The sequence below is a fragment of the Trichoderma harzianum genome (genome assembly GCF_003025095.1).
Source record: "Trichoderma harzianum CBS 226.95 unplaced genomic scaffold M431scaffold_13, whole genome shotgun sequence".
NCBI classification, from domain to species: domain Eukaryota; kingdom Fungi; phylum Ascomycota; class Sordariomycetes; order Hypocreales; family Hypocreaceae; genus Trichoderma; species Trichoderma harzianum.
This window is the reverse complement of record NW_020209261.1, coordinates 356906-377947: the sequence shown is the minus strand read 5'-3', so window position 1 is coordinate 377947 and position 21042 is coordinate 356906. Positions and strand designations below refer to the sequence as shown.

At 51.5% G+C, this 21042-nt stretch overlaps 10 protein-coding genes across 10 annotated transcripts; 5 read left to right on the top strand and 5 right to left on the bottom strand.

Annotated features, from left to right (window-relative positions):
* Window positions 1–517: 517 nt before the first annotated feature.
* On the top strand, window positions 518–1564 carry M431DRAFT_485476 (hypothetical protein; the record flags this gene model as incomplete). Its single annotated transcript, XM_024916285.1, has 3 exons — window positions 518–520; window positions 591–1364; window positions 1442–1564. 3 exons carry the CDS (start codon window positions 518–520, stop codon window positions 1562–1564), a joined length of 900 nt encoding a protein of 299 aa, XP_024770443.1.
* Window positions 1565–2374: 810 nt separating this feature from the next.
* M431DRAFT_123546 (hypothetical protein) lies at window positions 2375–5875 on the bottom strand. Its single transcript, XM_024912199.1, has 4 exons — window positions 5255–5875; window positions 4750–5170; window positions 2698–4696; window positions 2375–2616 (listed from the first exon to the last, which is right to left on the bottom strand). The coding sequence occupies exons 1-4, from the start codon at window positions 5557–5559 to the stop codon at window positions 2468–2470; spliced, it is 2874 nt and encodes a 957-aa protein (XP_024770442.1). The 5' UTR covers window positions 5560–5875; the 3' UTR covers window positions 2375–2467.
* Window positions 5876–6078: 203 nt separating this feature from the next.
* On the top strand, window positions 6079–7185 carry M431DRAFT_511677 (hypothetical protein). Its single transcript, XM_024919709.1, has 5 exons — window positions 6079–6150; window positions 6215–6252; window positions 6318–6413; window positions 6517–6668; window positions 6736–7185. Exons 1-5 carry the CDS (start codon window positions 6113–6115, stop codon window positions 6874–6876), a joined length of 465 nt encoding a protein of 154 aa, XP_024770441.1. The 5' UTR covers window positions 6079–6112; the 3' UTR covers window positions 6877–7185.
* A 1460-nt stretch (window positions 7186–8645) lies between these two features.
* Window positions 8646–9945, top strand: M431DRAFT_94126 (hypothetical protein; the record flags this gene model as incomplete). Its single annotated transcript, XM_024924554.1, has 4 exons — window positions 8646–9173; window positions 9235–9385; window positions 9464–9821; window positions 9879–9945. The coding sequence occupies 4 exons, from the start codon at window positions 8646–8648 to the stop codon at window positions 9943–9945; spliced, it is 1104 nt and encodes a 367-aa protein (XP_024770440.1).
* Window positions 9946–10339: 394 nt separating this feature from the next.
* On the bottom strand, window positions 10340–11861 carry M431DRAFT_94191 (hypothetical protein; the record flags this gene model as incomplete). The annotated part of the gene is made up of 4 exons (XM_024924560.1): window positions 10340–10512; window positions 10564–10769; window positions 10830–11677; window positions 11748–11861. 4 exons carry the CDS (start codon window positions 11859–11861, stop codon window positions 10340–10342), a joined length of 1341 nt encoding a protein of 446 aa, XP_024770439.1.
* Window positions 11862–12423: 562 nt separating this feature from the next.
* Window positions 12424–14177, top strand: M431DRAFT_123532 (hypothetical protein; the record flags this gene model as incomplete). Its single annotated transcript, XM_024912198.1, has 5 exons — window positions 12424–12564; window positions 12641–12782; window positions 12853–13017; window positions 13077–13205; window positions 13298–14177. The coding sequence occupies 5 exons, from the start codon at window positions 12424–12426 to the stop codon at window positions 13792–13794; spliced, it is 1074 nt and encodes a 357-aa protein (XP_024770438.1). The 3' UTR covers window positions 13795–14177.
* M431DRAFT_94329 (hypothetical protein) lies at window positions 13809–14450 on the bottom strand (the record flags this gene model as incomplete). Its single annotated transcript, XM_024924574.1, has 1 exon — window positions 13809–14450. One exon carries the CDS (start codon window positions 14448–14450, stop codon window positions 13809–13811), a length of 642 nt encoding a protein of 213 aa, XP_024770437.1.
* A 933-nt stretch (window positions 14451–15383) lies between these two features.
* Window positions 15384–17829, top strand: M431DRAFT_94486 (hypothetical protein; the record flags this gene model as incomplete). The annotated part of the gene is made up of 2 exons (XM_024924590.1): window positions 15384–17522; window positions 17581–17829. The coding sequence occupies 2 exons, from the start codon at window positions 15384–15386 to the stop codon at window positions 17827–17829; spliced, it is 2388 nt and encodes a 795-aa protein (XP_024770436.1).
* Window positions 17830–18286: 457 nt separating this feature from the next.
* On the bottom strand, window positions 18287–19062 carry M431DRAFT_94469 (hypothetical protein; the record flags this gene model as incomplete). The annotated part of the gene is made up of 3 exons (XM_024924588.1): window positions 18287–18341; window positions 18411–18572; window positions 18650–19062. 3 exons carry the CDS (start codon window positions 19060–19062, stop codon window positions 18287–18289), a joined length of 630 nt encoding a protein of 209 aa, XP_024770435.1.
* A 712-nt stretch (window positions 19063–19774) lies between these two features.
* M431DRAFT_123525 (hypothetical protein) lies at window positions 19775–21027 on the bottom strand. The gene is made up of 2 exons (XM_024912197.1): window positions 21001–21027; window positions 19775–20944 (listed from the first exon to the last, which is right to left on the bottom strand). The coding sequence occupies exon 2, from the start codon at window positions 20941–20943 to the stop codon at window positions 19921–19923; it is 1023 nt and encodes a 340-aa protein (XP_024770434.1). The 5' UTR covers window position 20944; window positions 21001–21027; the 3' UTR covers window positions 19775–19920.
* Window positions 21028–21042: the final 15 nt, after the last annotated feature.

Genomic DNA, 21042 nt, shown 5'->3' with positions numbered 1-21042 from the left:
CTCTTTTATTCCCCCGAACCCCGGTCCTGTCAGTTCTCCTCCAAAAACCTCACAACACACCTTCGGCTCGACATCCATCCCAAAAAGCTTTTCCCCCACTGGCCTGGCCCAAAAAGATAGCCTTTTTTTCCCTCCCTCACAGCCACAACAGAGTTGCGCTGGTGTAGCGCCAGTCAGCTGCGCCGTTTCCCGGCAAGCTCCAACCCGGCCGGTCGTTTCGTTTGTCCCGCAGTTGGAACCAAGAACCAAAAGGCTTCAAAGAGGCTGAGGTTTCCCGTTTACTCTTCGCTCGGTCCTTTTGCCTTGGCTTCTTTTCCTTATTTTTAATTTTATTTTGTTTCTATTCTTATTCCCCTCTGGCCAACTTCTGTGTGTCTCTGGTGTCTGGCATCCGCAGCCAGATCTGGTATGGCGTTGGCCAGCTCTCCATCCACCCTCTCGTTGCGAAGCGTTGCGAGCTGAGACGCCACAAGCAAAGCAAGGCAAAGCTCAGCAAACCGTCACCCAAGGCGACATCATGGTGCGCAAAATATCCTCTTCTCTATTTGCTGCCTTCACTATAAATCACTAACCGCGATGCGCTCTTCCAGGGCTGTTGCTTCTCTCGTTCCGCGGGTCCAAACTCGCCCTATCCCGGAGGCGTCCCCGATGCCTCCTCTCGCGCCATCAATCCGCCGCCCTTGACCTTGCCCGAGGGAATCATATCCAGCAACCCGCAAGCCGCCGCCCTGAGCCACCACCACCGCCGCCGCCGGGACCCTCGCCCTCTCGACCAGCACATCAACAGGCCGCTGCGCCGCCACCGATGGACGTCCACCCAGCGAGTGTGGACTCGCCGTGACCTCGTCAAGGAGCGCGCCGAGTTCTTCGATACCAGAGTCGTCTGCCGGCCCGAGATCTGGCAGACGCTGCATGCCGCGCTGCAGGTCCTGTGGGAGGCCAACCCGGAAGATTCCCAGGACGAGGACAATGCCCTGGCCACGGCCCAGACCATTCTCACGGCCGCCGAGATCTCCCTGCCGACGGGCAACCTTGTGAATGGTGCGTACGATGCTCTGGGCAACTTGTATGCGCTGCCCGAATGGGTCGTGGCAGACCCGGACAACTTGGCGGATGACCGAGACCCGGATGCCAAGGGCGACGGATCGACTGCGGGCGAAGAAACCGCCGGAGAGGATGATGACGACGCCGACTCGGAAGAGGCCGAGAGGAGGAGGGAGGAAAAGGGCAAGGGAGTGCTGGACGAGCGGGAGATGGTCACTTTCCGCGCGCGGCTGAGCGAGACGGGCCGGGACATTAAAGTCACCGTGGCCAAAACAGACAGCGTGCGGAGTGTTATCAAGAAGATTACAGAGCAGTCAACAGTGAGTTTCTCTTTGCTTTTGTCGCCGTGTTATCGTTTTCTTGTTGTATTGGTCAGCTAACACTTGCAACTCAACAGCTTCCCCTAGACAAGAAGATCCGCCTGGCATATATGGGCAAGATGCTCAAGGAAAACTCTTCGCTCGAAGCTCAGGGCTGGCACGCCGGCCACGTCATAAACGCCTTGGTTTTCAACCGATAACACCCCGTCCTACTACTTCTTCCTCTTCCTCTTAACGCTTCACATCCTCTCTACCTGAGAGTTTCCTAATCTCTTACGCACATATTCTATTTCCTTTGGCCTTGTCTGGATAATACCCCATATTTCTTCTTCTTCTTTTCTTCTCAACGCTGCGAACTTGGAGTTTCAACGGAGTATTTATTTTATTTCCATTCATCATTTGCACAAGAACGTTCTTATTTATACCCCAAACAAAATACACTACACTCTGCCAAAGTACATATTGATGACGACGGCAAGGAAGAGCAGCGGATGACACAGACGAGAGAAATGGCAACGGGAGGGAAATCAGCCTGTATCTAAAGAACTTTTTTTGGTCTGTCTGTTGGAGGGGGAGCATACAAGCTACTCATTACGGTTTTTAACGCTACAAATACTACTATTTAATCGATATTTTGCTGCCATTTTCAAGGTAGTCATAAACTTTTAAGATGAGAACAAAACAATATCTTTTTTAAATGCTTGTCAAGATTTCCGCCTACATCAAAAACAGTACACGCAGCTAAACCCGCCCCCTTTATGGCATTTTCATCACGGCATCTTCCTATTCGTTCCCCTCCTTTTTAATTCCCAACTCTCCCGCCCACCCTCGAATCCCTTCTTTTGCCTCGTTAAAAGATACTAATAGAGTAATATAGGTAAAAAAAAGGCAAAGAAAACACCCCCGCACAAACCACCATCTAACCGGTTCTACAAACGAATAGGAGAAAGAAGAAGACAGCATTCCCTCATGAAAATACGCGAAGAAGAAAGAGAGAAGAATAATAAAAAGGGGATTCGTAAGATTATCTAAATTTTTTTGGTGGTGTGTGCGTTGTGTATCTTTAAGTCTTTCTTCCTTCCGGCATCGGGTTGTTCCTATGTCTAAGCCGTTGAGCCAATCTTATTCAGACCCTTTAGTGAGCCTAAGCTAAGGGCCAGGCCTTGTGATCTACTCCTTATGCGCACGAAGCCTGTGATGGGACCGTCCTCTCCTTCCTTTTCGATGCTCAAGTTGGCCAGTGCATCCTCGCCTGCGGGGGGAAATAGTTAGTAAACGAGTCGTTTAGAGGGCATGTGGATATGATATCTAAAGGGGATGTAGCTGTACTTACCAAATACACTGCGAGCGTACAGATTTGCGCTCAAGAACTGGCAGTCTCCCTTGAGACTGGCCTCGGGTGTCAGGCAGTTCATGTTCGTGCAGGCCATGAGCTGATCCAGGAATTCGCGTAGTGACTTGGCCTTGGAGTTGATGTTGACCTTGTTCTCCCACTCAAACTCTGTCCACATGGTGCGGAACTGCGTCTCAGTGCAGGTAGCGGGCTGGATGTAGTCCATAATGTCGACGTGTAGGTCGTTCAGAATGACAACGTTGGTGTCGGTTGAGTGCGCGCCGTCGTACACCACGTTGCCAAAGATGACGCCCGTGTCTGTTGACGAGACCTTGATGGTGCACTGGACGTTGTGGAAGTCGTGGGGGCCCAGGTTCTGTGTGGTTGGTCGCTCAACAACCTTGAGGTCGCCCAGGGTTGCAAACTCAACAGACAGGTTCTGAAGAGTGTCGGTGGTCTGGTTGACCAGCAGAACGTCCAGGATGATGTCGAACTGGTGGACCTTGACGTATGCCTCGGCATACACGGGATCGGAGAAACCAGTCAGCTGGACAACACGGCTGAGCTTGGATGTCAGGTCCTCAGCGCCGCCCTCGCCACCAGTTGCCCTCTCCAAGTCCATCTCGATTTCATCCAAGCCGTCAGAGGCGTTCTTCTTGGACAACTGACGAATGGGAATCACATCGTCGACCTGAATGGCAGTCTTGGCCTTCTCACGAGCCTCCTTCGCGGCCCGCTTGGTCTCCTCGACCTGAACCATGGCTCGGAATGCCTTGCGGGTATCGTCGAGCCACACTGCTTCCAGCTCCTTCTTCTCCTTGAACTCGGCAAGGGAGCGCACACAGGCCATGATTCGGTCAACAGAATCCTCGTCAATGGGCGCCTTGACAAACTGAGACTGGCCAACACGGATGATGGAGATCATGATGAGCATGGCCTCGGCCTTGAGGGCATTGGTTCGTGCCTGCTCGGCTGAGATTTCTGAGTGGCGCATGACCAGCTTCACCAGCGTCGAAGACAGAACCGTTGACAGGTAGTAGTCTCCGTCCAGGATGAGTTGTCTCAAGGGTGGCTTCTGAGCGGCCTTGACAGCCTCCAGCTTGGCGGCGGCGGACGACTGGCTAGTGAGCGCAGTCTCAGTCGCATATGTACCGTCGGCCAGCACCTTGCGGGAGCCGGTTGGCGCAGAGGGCTTCGAATTGCCGTTGATCTGGTCGTCCTTCTTCTCATCGCCATCCTGCTCTTCCAACAGTCTCTGCTCTGAAGCAACAATGGGGATCTCTCCCAAGCTGGCTCGGATACCCTTCCAAGCATCTCGAATGTCCTTCTCCTCCAGAGAGTACTCTCCAATGATCCACAGGATACCACGATAGACCTTGCCAGCTCGCACCTCGCTAAGGGTTGATACAAGACGGCGCACAATGGTAGTTCGGAGCTCAGGGAACTTCTCGACGACCTCCTTAACGAAGTTGATGACATCAACAGCAGATGTGTTTGTGAAATCGGCGATAAAGTCCATGAGAAGCTCCACAACGCTGGCGGCAACTTCTGAGAATTTGATGGCGCATTGGTGGATGGAGTGGATTAGGAGAGATCGGTACTCGGTGTTCTTCTCATACTCTTGGTCAACCGTCTTGGACAATTCCTTCTTCAACAGCAGGACCACTTCTTCGACATTCTTGCTAGAGACCATGGCCAAGGCCAGCTCGAGGGCCTTTTTGCGGACGTCAATGTCTGTGCTGCTAAGAACTCGCAGGATCTCCATGACGAGGTCGTCTAGGACACCCTCGTTCTTCTGGCGCAACTGGTCGACACGGTCAAGGACAATGAGCTTAACGTTGTTGTCGGCCTCCTTGATGCTGAGCTCGATAAACTTGGATGCCGCGGCCTTGACAGCGACGGGGTTATTGGTCAAGGCTGTCAGCGATGACGCCGCCTCGTAGACGACAGTGGATGCGCCGGCTTCCAAGAGGTCAAAGATTAATCGCAGATATCGAGCCTATCTCTGTTAGCTTAGGAGATCCTTATGAGTAGCTGCGTAGGGGGTCGTACCTTGTTCTGGGAGTTCTGCACAGCGTCCTTGCGGATAAATTCCAATTCGACCAATTGCAGCAGTTCTTCGGCGTTGGGAATTCCGTCAAAGACGGAGCTGAGATATAGAAGGGCGGCATCGTGGTTGATGCTGGCGAGCGCTGCGAAAGCATTCCTCTTGCATGTGGCATCGGTCTCGCTCTCCAAAAAGGTTGCGATCAGCTCCGCGGCGTCGGGAATAAGAGATGGTGAGTGTTGGAAGATGGAGGCGACCGCAAAGACTGCATTCTTCCTGACGTAGGCGTGTCGGTGCTCAAGGCAGGATCGCGCTGAAGATAGGAGAGGCTCAATGAGCTCTGCTTCTCTAAGCTTGCAAAGGAAACGGAGGGTGTTGCCTCGGATGTATTCGTTGGGGTGCTGCAAATCGTTTCGGATACCATTGCTATACCATGGTCAGTCGATTCGAGGTTCGTTCCAATGGCTCATAACACCTGCCAATTGCAGATAATAAATAGGCTTGACTAACCAGACTAGAATCATCTCCTGCTTCAGCTTTCCAGCAGAGTCAAGCTTGGGGCATATCTCGTAGTAAAAGTAGAGGAGCTTCTTGAGCGGCTTGTACTTGGAGGGCATGACGAATCGGATAATGTGCATGAGCAGTGACGGCATCGGGTCTCCGTTGAGCATGATGGTCAGGATACGCTTCATGGTGTCGACCTTGCTCTCGTCGGTGCCCTTTTCCAGCTGCATGCGCAGGTCGGAGAGGGAGGGCACGTCCGAGGCATTGTCCTGGTGCACCAGGCTGTAGGCATTTTCGAGGAACCCAGACATGGTGTAGCCGGCTGTGTAATTGTAATTGTAATTCGGGGCGCAGAAAGAGAGAGAGATCAGATCTGGCTCAGCGTCGAGGCTGCGGCTGCGGGGAGGATAAGGGGCCTCAAGAGAGAGCGGGAGGAGCTTCGAATATCGCAGAGCTCACCAGAGCCATGTGCCGGAGAGTCGCAACAGCACCAATTCCAAGGCTCGAGCTGCCAGAGTCGCCGCGAAGAGTCTGGAGAGCGGGCGGGCGTCTGGAGGATGTTGTTGCTGTTAGGTGTTAGGCTGCGTCTGCTTCAGACAATCTGGCTCTTCACTGGCGATGGCTCGCTGGTTACAGGTGGCACTAAGCAGCACGTTGGAGGCGTGGGGGCTCACGTGATGGAGCTATTCCCTTGTACTCGTACGCATTGCAGTGCTTTCGTACCTGTCGTGGCCTCACCGCCCATTGATTTCTGCCGTGCCCCACCATCCAGTGACGGAGCTGTCCTATGGATTTGTTTCGCCGCAGCCTCGCGACTTTGGATCTAGCCCTGGCAACTCGACAAGACCTCATTCAACAGCAACGATGGCGGCCCCAAACGACCAATTTTACATCCGATACTAGTGAGTGACTTCCTATGGACCGTGTCTGACCAGTTGTTGCTACAGCTGCTGATTATGTGCGCAGCTCGGGCCACATGGGCCGTTTCGGTCACGAATTCTTGGGTATGATAACCACCTCGACAGCCATCCGCCGAGGCTCAACTTCTGGATACTTACATGGACGATAGAATTCGACTTTCGTGTTGTCGGAGATGGTCGCAGCGCAGTTGCTAGATACGCAAACAACTCCAACTACAGAAACGACAGCTTGATTCGAAAAGAAAGTAAGGAAGCGCTATACCCAATACCAAATGGATTACCCTTTGTGGTTTTCACTTGGTAGTATTGTCGATGGAAGAACTGGAAACACTAACGACGCATCTGCAGTGTGTGTGAGCTCCGCAGTCATCGAAGAGATTAAGCGCATTGTCAAGCAGAGCGAGATTATCAAGGAAGACGATTCCAAGTGGCCGCAGAAGAACAAGGATGGCCGACAGGAGCTGGAAATCCGATTGGGAGGAGACCACATTTCATTTGAGGTTTGTTTTGCATCAAGGTCTTTCGAATACTATGGCAGTAGCACCGAGACTGATTCCTCTGCGATAGACGGCCAAGATTGGATCATTGGTTGATGTCACCGAATCAGCCGACCCCGAGGGTCTCCGAGTCTTTTACTACCTCGTGCAGGACCTGAAGGCCCTTGTTTTCAGCCTGATAGCCCTCCACTTCAAGATTAAACCAATCTGAGCCGGCATCGGCATGCTGGAGAGACGGGCAGCGCAGAGTTATGATACCCAGTCGCCTCAATGAGGCATCGGCGATGCGCATGATTGTCACAAGGTGTTCACGGTAACAACATGCATGGGAGAATTAATTCCAGGTCTAGGGTGGCGTATGGGGAAATGCAAAAGCAATTTATTGATTCAATAACAGGGCCATGCGGAAGCCATGTGGAAGCCATAGGTAATTATATGAATCAGCATATCGGGAATATAGTCAGTATGGGTACCCTAGAACGGCCCTCCCATGGGGCATTTCAATCTTACAACTGTTAAAGTCTTATTTGTCTCGTCTCGGGAAAATGTCTCTTGTAACTTTTTTCCCCTCCACCCATCAAGACGCGGCTCTGTCTTATATTTGGTCAGCACTATTTGGGCTGGCATGATTCAGTTCCTAGGTGCCTATAGTACGATGTTTGAGTGCACATATCATGATGCTACCTATGCAATGAAAAAGATGAATTCGTTGGATGATTCATGCTCCATGATGTCAATACGACACGCTGGCCCCTTGCTTTGCTTTAATATCATCTGCTGAATCTTGATCAAGCCATGATCTGATAACATGCGTGTTTGGAACTGGAGTGGGACTTGGCTGCACATGGTTCCGCCATTGATCCACACCCTTACCTTGTGGCTTGGTAGCCATCAAGTACATACCGCTGCGTTGATGACAGTCAGAACGGTATTTTAGTTTTGCTTGTTGTCAAATAATTGACTTTATTCAGCATGGGCGTGATATTGATCCGTTCATCAATATTTACTTGTATTCTGTAACCCCTATTAGATACCTGCATAAGCTGCCTAATGCGGAAGAACTCCAACATCCATCTGAAGTTCCCCTGCTGCCCAACCCAGCCCGTGCTATTCAAGTACAGCATTAGTACCTACAGCGTTTCCCCGGTTGGCCACGCTGCAATGCCACTAGCACCTCCGCAAATCTCCATCTGAGTTCTGTCATTGTGTGCAAGATACTTTGGTACATACGGAGCAAGGCATCGCCCAAGCATGTGCTTTTGCCCCGAATTCTCCCAAACCCGACAGAAGTATAGTAAGGTAACCATTGCCCTTCTCAACTGTACAGCATCTGCTACGCAAAATAACCTGCTTTGCGCTGGTACCCCTCATCGGCACCGCCGTGTTCTAGTTGGGCGTAGAAATCGAATCCAGGTCCCCCGTACTGCGGCCATCCCAAGTGGGCGCCGCTTATTGACAGTACCGGGTACGTCCCGTCTTCAACGATATCCAGCACGCCAAAAGCCCAACTTTGCCTCCCGAAGAAAAGCCATCCATCTCATCTTGTCCTGTGGCTTTTCTCATTCATCCCCCATCACCTCTTGTGCCCGTTGATCCGCCTCTCGTCTTCCATCATCTCGACAATTTCCAGCGTGTGCCATTGCGAGATGCACGCTGCATCCCGTCCCTGAATCCCCCCTTCCCGGCCTCGTGCTACCTGTACTTGTGCTGCAATCTGGGACCATCACCGCCATCGCAGCTCGATCCGCTCTCGGACAACCCACAAACCCCCAGCACGGCGGCGCGGTTGAGACATCCTCGCTTATCGTCTAATCGTGGTAGACGAGCAGCCCAGAGGCCAAGATAACCGACCTGGTCTTTTTTTACTCTTCATTTCTTCTGCGGCGCACCGCTGCTCTTTCCTTCCATCGGCTCCCTGCACCAGCCTTGCCTGCCACGGACCGACTCGCTGTTTGTCGAGCACAATACACAATCTTCACAATGCCGACCCCATCCTCCAATCCGCCTCCTGAACAAACATCTCCTCCTCCCTATAACTTTCCGACATGTCCTGAGGACCAACCACACTCCTCTCGATCCCCCCGACCGGCACAGGACGCCACGCGACCGGCTTCAGATATGGGGAGTAGCCAGAGCTCAGCGACAAGCATTGCCTCTCCTACGGCGTATTCATCTGAATCATCTCACGACGGCCCTGCAACAGAATACTCGGTGTTAATAGAAGGTCAGGCGTCTGCGGGAGCCTCGCCCATGGACACTACATCTCCCCGACCACCATCTAGCGGCACGGTTGCCACATCTCCCATGTCAAGTGGACGTGACGATGACCTTAAGAACCAAGGGGCTGCCGCAACCGATCGCTTAAGCCGGGAGTCATCCACCTTGTCTGCACATTTACAAGTCGAGAATCCGGGCTCCTTCCGACGTGAGCCCGACTCATTGGAACGGCTCGAGGAGGAGGATGAATACGACTCGCCCCCCATGCCATCTGACTGCACAAACCTACGAGTAAGACTGCTGCCATTGCATTGATAATTCGGCGTATGTAGCGTGCTTACACTATGTGCAGAAAATCCCCATCTCACCATCATCATTCCTCCGACCCGGGAGCAAGTTTCGCGGCACACAACAATCCGAAAGACAGGTCTACGAGGTCCAAGTCGAGATCAAACATGTTGACCTGCGCGAATCTTTCCTCTGCGGCTACTTGCGTATCCAAGGTTTGTTTCGCCCCGAGCACTGTCGGCGATTATTTTCCACATTGCGTCATAGCTAACCGTTTCGACCCCTGCTTATAGGATTGACCGAAGACCACCCAACACTCACCACCTACTTTGAGGGGGAAATCATCGGTACCAAGTATAACTTCTTTACCAAGCATGATGACTGGGGCGCCAATTCCAAAGTCGATCTCAGCCATTGGTCCAAGTTTAGCGCCTTTCGGCCATACCAGAAGATGGCTCGGAAGGGCCCAGTGACCATCACTGACCTTGCGCAAAGAGACCATATCTTTATGCGGTGGAAAGAACACTTCTTGGTTCCTGACCACCGCGTCCGAACAATCACCGGGGCCTCTTTCGAAGGCTTCTACTACATCTGTTTCAACCAGGTCAAGGGAGAGATTAGCGGAATATATTTCCACTCCAAAAGCGAAAAGTAAGCCATCTACTCTAATGCGCCTTGAGGAGACTAAGACTAACGGCCTGTGCGCAGGTTTCAACAGCTGGAGCTGAAGCATGTTCCTGATAGGGGGTGCTTCAGTGCCATGGAGTTTCGGTAATGCCACGGTAATGCCAAGCGAGGATATTCGTATTGTTGATTAATAGCGGATGTGATTTATGGGACTCATCAACAGGGAAGTCTTTCTTTTTTTGTCTTTGCTTTTACTCTCACATATTTTACTTTTTGGGAGGATTCGATTATGGAAGCGGTGTTCTACGGGATACATAGCATGCGTGCAAGGAGCCTGGCTGTTTAGTATAGGTATGTCGGGATGCACTGCACGGGTTTGAAATGAATATCTGGCTGTCATGAGGTTGTGTGTTAGCTATAACGTGACGAAATCAATACGAAATAGATGGGACCAAATGACATTTGCAGGGGAGAATAAGCTACGAGATGCGAGTTGTTCCAAGGGGGCAGCATATAGTCTGGCAGATAATGTGTGTGTCTTATTATTCAGCCTCAAATTTTCTAAAATAACCTCGTCGAAACGGGTTGAGGTCGTCTGCTGTTGTGCCTGTGTGTGCGGCTGCCGCCTCAAGCCTTTTCTTCTCGTGTGCTTCTAGGTCAGTGCTTGACACTTGGGAATCTGGCAGACGCCGGTAGGTTATCAGCCTTCGTGACCCTGAGGAATTTGTTAGCGGAGTGAAAAGCCAAAGATTATGGAGTTGCATACATTTGTTAAAGACTTGGACGCAGACTACGACTACTTCGAGGCAGGGATGTGTGGGGACGGGGATCTCTTGCTCTTCGTCATTTGCCGTGGGCATCCAGAACGCTAGACGGCCGTTGTCGACTAATGTATCTGCGGCGAAGGCGAGGATGTCGTCGAGCATGGCTAGGAAGCTGTATGGCTTCTTTGGAGGGACGTAGTCGGGTGATCTGCGAGACAATGTTAGGGCAACTCTATCTTCACTCTTGTTCTTCCAGGGAGAGACTTACTCCCACTCGTTTATTCCGAGCTCAATAAGCCATGTGGCATTTTCAGGATTCTTCAGCCCCAGGACTTTTAATCCTTCCCTCACTCCGTATGGAGGATCGCACACGATGCCATCCCAGATCCTCCTCCGTCTGATGGGCGTGTTTGTCAAGTCTGCGGAGAAGAAGCCGCCCAGCTGGGGCTTGAGTCCGTACTGGGCAAAGTTGCCCGGCAAACTCTTCTTCTTGTTACCTTCACCGCGCATGCTACGGCCGTCAATGTCGCTGCCCCAGCCGATGGCGCCAAAGTGGGCGCAGGCAATGGGGAAGGACCCCGTGCCGACAAAAGGGTCGTAGAAGAGCTTCCCCGGGCCGGCGAGGGCGATGTTTGCCGTGACGAGGGAGAGCTCTGCGTCCATGCTCGTGGTGGAGATGTACTCGCGCTTCTTGAGGTCGTACCTGTGGACGATGTCGCGGGCTGAAGTAGCGACGAAGCGGCCCAGGCGAACGCTATCCGGGTGCTGAATTTTCAGGGGGACGCTGTTAAAGGGCCAGAACTCGAAGAGGGTGAATGTGTCGTCTGGGTTGGACATGCGGATGGGCCCGTCGAAGGGGAGGTAGCTGAACGTGTCGATGAGGGCGAGGCGCTCCTTGTTGGTGTGCGCGCCTTGAAACGAGTCTACGACGAACTTGAACGAGGAGTCTTTGTATTTGGGCCAGAGGTGGGAGGTTTGCGACTTGACCACCTCGTGGAGGGCGTCGAGGGTGTTGGCGGTTCCCCAGAGCTCGTGTATTGAGTGGGCGAGGACGGAGCGCCGGAGGAGCTTCTTTGCGTCGTCTACTGAGGGGAGTTGGACGACGCAGAATGGAGACTGTAGAAGGGAAGAATGAGGATGTGTTTTTTGATGAGAGAGGTTGTGTGGTGGTGGATTTTGGGCTTACCTCGCGGTCGTATTCTTTGATTTTGAGATCTAGGTTTTCGATGATTGCGAGGGCTTCGATTTCGGGTACTCGAAAGGACTCGTGCTCGGAAGCAAACTTGATGAGGAAATCCATTGTGAAGTTTATGCTTAGTGTAATTTGACGTCTGATTTGTATGAGTTGAACGGGATGTGGTTGCTTTCAGGGTATCATGAATGAAGCCGGGATGTGCCTCCGTCTAGTGAAGAAAAATGGAAGTGAAAATGGCAGTTTCTTATATGACTTTTTTGTGCCCTCTCTTTAAAATCAATGGAAAGTGAATTTTCTACAAAGTAATAAAGTTAGCAAGAGGGAATCAATTTTTAATCAGTCGGGAGATATTTACCACAAGTCTATAAAAATAAGAGAATGAATGAGATTTGCCTCTATTTCATCGCCGAGTGTCTAATAGACATGTAGCCCCGCTATGATGGAGGAAAAAAATTATGAATTTAGCATCGCTGCATCTTATCGGGCTGGATGCGGCAGCCACTGGCTTGAGGCGGGTACTTTGTCGCTTGTACCTCCCATCTCACTCTTAGCTTCTCCCTCTAAAAATCGACAGTTGAAGACTCGACCACGCAGTTTTATAGAGCCGATTTCACTCTCGTCATACGCATAATTCGTCAATTGAGCATCGTATTTGATTGTACAAGCGATGCTGCACCAGGCTCCGTCGATATATCAGTCGCCAAAATGCTTCGTCACGTACGGCACGATGGGACACGTTGATCCTAAGCAGATTCCAAGTAAAGGCAAGCCTTGGACGGCGATATCAGATCTCGACTTTATCCACAAGGTCAGCCAATCCTTTGACATAGAGTCTGAATTATCACATCGAATGAAGTAGTGCTAATAATAATAATAATTGCCAGGTTGACTTGATCATTCCTCAAGACATCTATGAGACTGTTGCCCAGAAGATGACTGAGCGTGAAGCCCCGGCATATTACAGAGTCGTCATGACGCTGGGCCAGGTTCTGGAAACAAAGTTTCTTACTCAGTACATCAAGCTAGGTGAGTCTGTTTCTTTTGTCTTGAGCTAGCATCCCATCTCCTTTCGCGCTCCAAAGCTGATCTGTCGTAGGAAACATCATGATGCTCTCCGAAGGCAAAACAACCATTGGGAATCTATTCACTCTTCGAGAGGGAAACCTAGACCTATATCTCGATAGAGAGACGTATGAACGCGCTGGTCTTGAAGGAAAGCCTTACGGTAAAAAGGGCGACCGGGGATCTAAACCCAGATGGAGTACGTCAATGAACTTTCCGTTGCTCTTTATATACCCGGATGCTAATTTAGGCCTACAGAAGTATCATATAACCTCAGAGAGGAATCCATGCTACACGGAAGAAAAGGATTCGACAGACTGGTGTATACATGTAAAAATGTATTGAACCAGCCCGTAACATGGCTCGCCTGCAACGCCTCTAGCTCTGGTAAGTGCACATACAAGTACTCTTCATATTGTTCCATGTTGTTATTTGCCTATTTATATAAACTTCATCTATTGGATCTGACACACTACTAGCTATGAGCGTAGATTTATTGCAGGATCTCAACGCGACAGAAATGACATCTTCACCAACGCTATCCAAAGATACTGGAATCTATCAGATACCCCTCAGGATACCTTCCACAATCCTTGCGCAAGGAGACCGCGAGGCTCTTGAGTATTCTGCGACAGAGATGTACGAGTGGCTATCACTGGTCCGACTGGAGAGCCCTCGTGTTGTGGCCGGGGATGACATCGACCCCTATCTCTCGCGATATGCGCCACCAGAAGCAGACAGCACCGCGGCCCAAGTGCAAGTCTGTAAGCTGAGTTGGCAAGGATTCCTATCCTCGAGCTGGTTAAGGAGTCTATTCGTCGACATAGTCACCAGCTGCCCCTCGCAATCTTGGTTTGCGCTTAGCGGCACGACCTTTTCTCGCAACATCCTTGGAGGATGCAACGAATTGAGTTTTCTTCGGCCGCCAGAGAGCGCGGGAGAATTTCTCATGTGGGAGACCAAAAGTCAGGACTGAGGAAAGATGGGAGCTTAGGCTTGCTTAGACCGCACATTTCGCTCCTCAGACAACCCTTGGTCAAGAAGGGCCTCCTCCACCAGCTTGCGCAAATCCGCCTGGCCCTCGGCCGTATTAAAGTCCTCTCTCTGGGCCAACTCCTCGATTCTGCGGCGGAACTCTGGATCGAACTCGGCAGGGATATCCTGCGTCTCGTCCATGGTGCCAACTGTGACCTTCATGCCTTCTGGGGCATTCTTCATGAACTCGGCTGCGCTGGCCTCGAGCTCCTTGCCGGCTTTTTCGGATTCAACGGTAGCTAGATAGACAGCAACTTCGGGGAAATCGCCCTCTCCCTCAATCTTTTCTCTTGCTGTCAGCCCTTCCAAGCCTCTGTGCAAGACATCTACACCTAGATCGACCAAGGCTTTGGCGGCGTCGGTAGTCTCGACGACGAATAGGGCAGTCTCGTTGTCTTCGTCCTTGAGGTTGACGTCCACCTTGAATTCCTGGATCAACGCTCGGAGCAGATCTAGGTGGTTGTAGCTGGCCGCAGCATGGACAAGCGAGTATCCGTGTTCGTCCTGGCCTGATGCCAACTCGGGCTTTTCTCGAAGAAGAGGCAGCAGCGCGGGGCTGTTGTCAGCTGCCAGGAGGAAAGGGTTTGACGACGCCATGGGGATATTTGGATCGAAGCTGGTGCGCGGTATTCGGTTATAGACTTTCTGTGTAGCCTGATGAATGATTGAAGTTTTACTTGCGCAGATGATATTTGTTGGTCGGTGCTTGGATTTGATTTGGCAGCTATGGAGGGGTAGAATTTTTGTCCAGAAAAATTGAGCATTCCGAGTTGCCCCTCCCCCACCATGCAGGTGACATCCATTAATTCGACTGGGCTCCCGGGCTGCCTAATGGCTGAAGTGTAGCCGCTGTAACTCAGGGCTAGGGGCCGTTGTAGCGGGCGTTTTTACTGAGCTCCATCGCTACAGGCCAAGCGGCTCAGCAGGCACCAGGCGATCTACAAGCGTCGGGCACTTGCCCACTGACCCCACACATAGAGCTAAAAGAATTCATCGTGCGTTGAAAGAGATCAACACCTGAGGAACCCAGAAACTTTCACCTCTGCCACTATCCGATCCGATTCAAGGACTCAAAGCAGATCCCGGTCGATTCTCCCTCTGGCCTCTGGTTGGTCAGTGCATGATATTAGCCTTTCGGTGAGGAGTAATTGTGTGCTTAGTCTGCGTCTGACTCACCAAACTTACAGGGCTGAGTAAAAAGAGGGCAGTGTTTGGTGCGACTAGCCGCCAGGATATTACTGCAAGGGTAGCTGTGTGTGCCTTGTTTGCATCAAAGTGGGAGACGAGCTGAACTGGTATTAATACGACGGCATAGCTCTGGTAGAAAGCTGAATCATCAAGCATTTCTCGTTGCCGTGGATCAGCTCCAGAAGCACAAAGTAGCCAGGAAGAAGTCAGTGTATGACCTTTGCGCTACGGATTGGACATTCGTCTTACGGCTTCATATCTCACAACTTTTCTACGCCCATCTACAACTACGTCATTCGAACAGCCTGGTTGATCAACACAGAAAAAGTCCAAAGAGCAAAGATGGCTGCTCCGTATGTGGAACAGGATGTGTCGGCTGTCTCTCAGATGATTTCAGCTCTGGAGGCAGCCCGAAAAGACAAACGACATGGTGGATTTTCCTGCAAAAAGACTACTTTCAAGATCAAGTCCTCTCGAGATGGCATCGAGGTCGACTCTTGGAGGATGCAGGACTGGGACTACAAGAAGAAGGGCCTTCCCACATATGCCCGCGGCCTGTTTACTACAAAAACCAGCAGAAACGTTCCGGAAATTGCAGTCAGAGGCTACGACAAATTCTTCAATGTCAACGAAGTGAACGAGACCAAATGGGACGTGGTTCTCAAGAATACAAAGGGGCCGTACGAGTTGACGCTCAAGGAGAACGGCTGCATCATCTTCGTAGCCGGCCTCGAAGACGACACCCTCCTCGTTTGCAGCAAGCATTCCACTGGCGACCGCAGCGATGTCGAGCTTAGCCATGCGCGTGCCGGAGAGATTCGACTGGAGAAGCAGCTGGCTGCCGTTGGCAAGACCAAAGAGGACCTGGCACGAGAGCTGCGTTCCCGAAACATCACCGCTGTAGCAGAGCTTTGCGACGACTCGTTTGAAGAGCATATTCTGGCCTATGAGAATGATAAAGCTGGACTTTACCTTCACGGCATTAACCTCAACCTTCCCGAGTTTGCAACCTACCCAAGCAACCTAGTCCAAGAGTTTGCAGACCAATGGGGGTTCATCAAGACGGATCTGCTGGTGATGGAGGATGTGAACGAGGTAAAGACATTCTTGGAGGATGTGGCCAAGACGGGATCATATTCAGGTCGCGATGTCGAGGGCTTCGTCATCCGATGCAAAATGTCCCGCAATCATACTGCACTGCCCTACCAGGACTGGTTTTTCAAGTTCAAGTTCGAAGAGCCTTATTTGATGTACAGACAGTGGCGCGAATGCACAAAGGCCATGATCTCTGGAAAACAACCCAAGTTTAAGAAGCACATCAAAATCACCGAGGAATATCTCACCTATGCTAAAAAGCAGCTTGTCGCCAACCCGAATTTGTCCAAACTCTACAATCAGAATCACGGCATCATCAAGCTACGAGACGACTTCCTTGCATACAAAAATATCAAGGGATCAGATGCCGCCAACCTCGACCTTTTGGATCGTGTAGTGATGTCGGAAGTCACCAAAGATGTGATCCTGGCACCCATCGCCACCATTGGTTGCGGAAAGACTACCTTGGCGCTGGCTCTAAAGCATCTTTTTGGCTGGGGCCACATCCAGAACGACAACATTTCGGGCAAGGGACGGCCGCCGAGGTTTGTCAAGGCCCTCATGGATGAGTTGAAGGAGCACCCAGTTGTTTATGCAGACCGAAACAATGCACAGAGGCATGAGAGAAAGCAGCTTATCGGTGATGTCAAGGCACAGAATGTGGAAGCACGAATCGTATGCTTGAATTTCCGACACGATGAAGAGACAATTGATGAGATCCGCCGGATCACTCAAGATCGTGTCATTGAACGAGGAGATAACCACCAGACGATCCATGCGGCGACTGATAAGGATAAATATTTGGACGTCATGGAGGGATTTATCAAGCGATTTGAGGAATGCAACCCCAATTCTCCCCCGGACGCAGGCTTCGACCTGGTCATTGATCTGGATCCCACGGCTGGCAGCAGAGTGAACCTGGAAACCCTTGTCAATGAACTTCATCTGTCTCTGCCAAACGTACTCAAGGAAGTGCCAAGCCCTGAGAAACTCGACGAGGCCATGGAGTATGCGCTTAGCTACACCCCCGACTTTAAACATACCATTCCCGATAGAGGTGGCAAGAAAGACGCCAAGCAAGGACAGCGACAGCAGCAGCAGGCACAGCCAAAGAAGAAGGGGCTCGAGTACATGTCTGTGCGTGTGGGAACAGATCAGATTGACAGGGTCCTTGACAAGGCATTCAAGGGGGTTGGTCCAGAAATATCGCGATTCTTCTGGCAGCTCAAGAATACAAGAAGAGTGCAGCGCCAGTTCCACGTCACGCTGATGCACAAGGCGACGGCGGCCCAGTACCCGGAGCTGTGGAAACGGTATACCGAGCTTCATGATGCTGCAGGTGGTGGTGATGCTATCATGGGCGGATGCGACGTGTTACTCGAACGGGTAAATTGATATATATCATCGTGAAACTCAGGTCCATATAACTAACGTTTTTTGATAGGTTGTTTTTGATGACCGTATCATGGCTATTGTTGTCCGTCTTTTCGATGAGGAGAACAAGTGGGAATGCGTGAATAAGGTTGCGCACATCACGGTAGGAACGCGAGATCCTGCGGTGAAGCCCAAGGAGAGCAACGATTTGCTGTCCAAGTGGTTGGAAGTTGGCGCCGGTAACGAGGGGATTCAGGAAGTGGTCTTTGCCGATAAACCGACGCTCAAGGGACAGGTCAAGGGCGTTACATATCGGTGAGGGAGGATGAGCATAGCTGTATCATTGAGGCAGGCGTTTTGAAGTGGAACAAGGAAAAAAGAAGAATGATAGAAAACGGCAAATGTATGCCGAATTGACATGATGATGTGCTTTATACCGTATGTATACCCACTCAACTGAGCGAGCCTAGAAGTACTTTATATACATGTTCATGTAAAAGGTAGCACTTTGTCCCGTGAAGGGCAAACGGTGTAATTATGAGGACCCTCGAAACGTCTCAACATATTTATATGCAAGGAGGGATAAGAAATATGACGGGGCAATTCAATTGGGCCATGCTCAGCTGGAGAGACCTTGAGGAAGGGGTATAAGTAGGGACAGAACGTGTATCAAAACAGGGTCCAATGACATCAATACAATGAGAGCCAAAAACCAAAACCAGCCGAACCATACCGAACCGCCAGACCAGAAGAAAAGGAAATGTGTACGCAATGCTCTACTCGTCGTCTAGGAATCTGCTAGCTATCCTTCCGAAGAAGGGAACCTCGAACCTGTGAATTGGATCGTTAGCTTATATGTCTTGGGGTTATTGTTTGATGTTGATCGGGTGGAATACTGACCTGTCTAGTATCTCTGCGTCTTGATATGCTTTGAAGGAGAGGAATCCGATCAGGACAAGGTCGGCGATGAAGATGATCCAGCTTAGGAACGAAGACCAAGATAATAGGACGTGGAAGACCATGACGGCTGTGAAGAGGAGGGCAGACTGCCAGGCGTGGAATCTACAGACTCAGTGTTAGTTTCAATGCGCTCTCCCAAAGATCAGAACAAACACAGCAGCATATACACATATACATACCTGACGTAGTCGCTATTCCTCTCCAAAATCAAGAGTATAACAGCCCCAACAGGCGGAAACGCCAAATACGCCAAACAGGCCTCGTAATCCAGCCTCAAGCCCAGACTCGTATCGAACTCGCTGATCTCGGCGGGATATGCGCCGGGCATGGGCGTCCCCCCTCCAGCACTACCGCTGCCGAACCCCCAGAGGCCGCTGCCGGACAATGCGCCGTGGGCGCTGGCGGCGCCGTCGAGGTCGCCGCTCCAGGCGCGCTGGGGTTGAGGGTGTTGGAGGGGAGGCGGGCTGCGGGCGGAGGAGGCGATTGCGGAGGGGGAGAAGGGGCGGCGGGAGATGTCGGCGGAGGCGCGGGGGGAGGAGATTGGGGAGCGGGCGTGCTCGGGGGGCGAGGATTGGTAGGGTGCGAAGTCCATGGTTGTTGGTGTGGTTTGGTTTGGTGATGTTCGTTGGTGTGGTGTTTTGAAGGGAGAGGAGAGATATGTATGTCGAGAGGAGGCGGAGAGGAGCGAATAAGGGAAAGACAAGATGAATGGCTAGAACGATGCTGCTGCTATTATTGAGGCATGCGATTCTGTGGAAGACCTGTCGAGTGAGGGTTTTTGCGAGAACGGCGAGGGCACAGATGCCTTTTCTGGAGGAGAGGGACACGAGAAGAGAGACGAATGCATATGCATGCTGTTTAGAGTGGAGGTTGGTTTTGGGCAAGGGCATCACATGAGCCTGTTGCGATTGGATGTTTTTTCGGGGTGCAAGGGTCGAGCTGCTACCTAAAACGGCGGGTCTGGGATGAGCTACAGCTATCCATGGATAGCTTACAGAGCTTGATGGGCGCTGGAGGTGATTTGTTGGTGGGGATTTTTGGGGGTGGGATAGGGCCTAGCTTCAAGTGGGATTTGGTATGGAGCATTGGCGATTACATACATTGAGGCCGGCTTACATGGAATAGAGGGCTTATAAGTGTATTATAATCAAGAGTGAAGAGATAGACACTAAAGTATGTATTCCCGGGTGAGAATCTTATTTGGAGCTCATCCCGGCGTCCATGAAACCTCTCGAGTAAAAGAAACAACAAATATTGGAATGTCTATGATCTCAATCTACATTCGCAATTCAGATAAAAACACACACATGTTTCAATGGCTTTTTTTGCTCATTTCTATGAATACATCCTCCATAGTGTACACGTATAATACTTTTTTACAGCCCTATATCCAAACCGCTGTCTTTCTTTTTCTCTTTTTTAGTCTTGTTCGTTTCCATCATACACACATCTAAGAAGATGTAGGCGCCTCTCCTTTTGACTCTCCCTTTGACTCTCCCTCCAGCTGCTCCTTTCGTCCCTCCAAAGCCAGCCACAGGCTGCGGCTGCCACCCTCCAGTGTAGATGTGATGCCCAAGCCAGCACCTTGCAGAATAGCCACGAGCTGGGCGCGGAGACCGTCGATGCCGCCTTCAATACCACCGACCCAGTGGACGCCAGCTTGATCAAAGACTTTGCCTTCGATGCGTCCTCCTATCAGCATCAGCTTCGCAAGGCCGTTCTGGAAAATGGGATCGTAGTATCCGGGGTTCTTCTTTCGTGTAGGCGCAGGGAATTTTCCGGGGACCGGAGCAAGGACGCTCAGAGCCGCTGCGACGTGCGCTGGAGACACGGCAGGAATGATGAGGCCGGCCAAGGGGCCAACCATGAGAGGCTCAATCTGGGCATAGGCGGACTCCGGTGAGATTTCGGCGTTCTTGACTTGCTCGTAAGCAGCCTCGGACAGATCGTGAACAATGGGGCCCTTGGACGTTCGCTTCGTAGATGTCGATGAGGCCGCGACCTCGGGATTGTAGAATTCCACCAGCTTCAGCGCTACGTTCAGCATGTTGGTCCTCAACACTTGCAGCTGTACTCTTGGAGACAAGTCCAGAGGTTCGGCGCCCGGCGCGGCGGTCATGGGTGCAACTCCATCCAGGGCCTTTTTCAACTCTCTTCTTACGGCAGCCCATTCCACTGCTGTGAGATTGCTGTGTTGGAAGAACAGGATGAGGGGCGTGGTGCGGAGGAGTGAAGTATAGGTTCGGATCATCTGACTCTTTCGGGTATCAATTGGTCGAGCGCTGGGCGGTTTCGTAACGGGAGCAAAGTCAATTGGCGGCTGGGCGCCTTCGGGGACGGCTCGCAGGCCGGGCGATGCATGTTGAGCATCTGATGTCGAGAAGTTGTGAGCAAAAGCCCCTCGCACGTGTGTCGCTTCTACGCTGAGCCGTCGCAGGCACGGCTGAGCCGCCCGGCTTAGTATTCTGGTCATTCTGCGCTGATCAGCTTCTGCATGCAATCGAGACAGATTATGGCGAGGAACGCCTACTTGTGTAGATCTGGGTCGACTGACGACTCGATTTCGACCAGA

Excerpts from the sequence above, each read along its gene's own strand:
- M431DRAFT_123546 (XM_024912199.1), bottom strand. The coding sequence starts at position 5,559 with ATGTCTGGGTTCCTCGAAAATGCCTACAGCCTGGTGCACCAGGACAAT. Across the intron at positions 5,171-5,254 it reads CAGGAGATGATTCTAGTCTG|CAATGGTATCCGAAACGATT; the intron begins GTTAGTCAAGCC and ends ACCATGGTATAG. Across the intron at positions 4,697-4,749 it reads TGCAGAACTCCCAGAACAAG|GCTCGATATCTGCGATTAAT; the intron begins GTACGACCCCCT and ends TAACAGAGATAG.
- M431DRAFT_511677 (XM_024919709.1), top strand. The coding sequence starts at position 6,113 with ATGGCGGCCCCAAACGACCAATTTTACATCCGATACTA. Across the intron at positions 6,253-6,317 it reads TTTCGGTCACGAATTCTTGG|AATTCGACTTTCGTGTTGTC; the intron begins GTATGATAACCA and ends CATGGACGATAG. Across the intron at positions 6,414-6,516 it reads CAGCTTGATTCGAAAAGAAA|TGTGTGTGAGCTCCGCAGTC; the intron begins GTAAGGAAGCGC and ends ACGCATCTGCAG.
- M431DRAFT_123525 (XM_024912197.1), bottom strand. The coding sequence starts at position 20,943 with ATGACCAGAATACTAAGCCGGGCGGCTCAGCCGTGCCTGCGACGGCTC.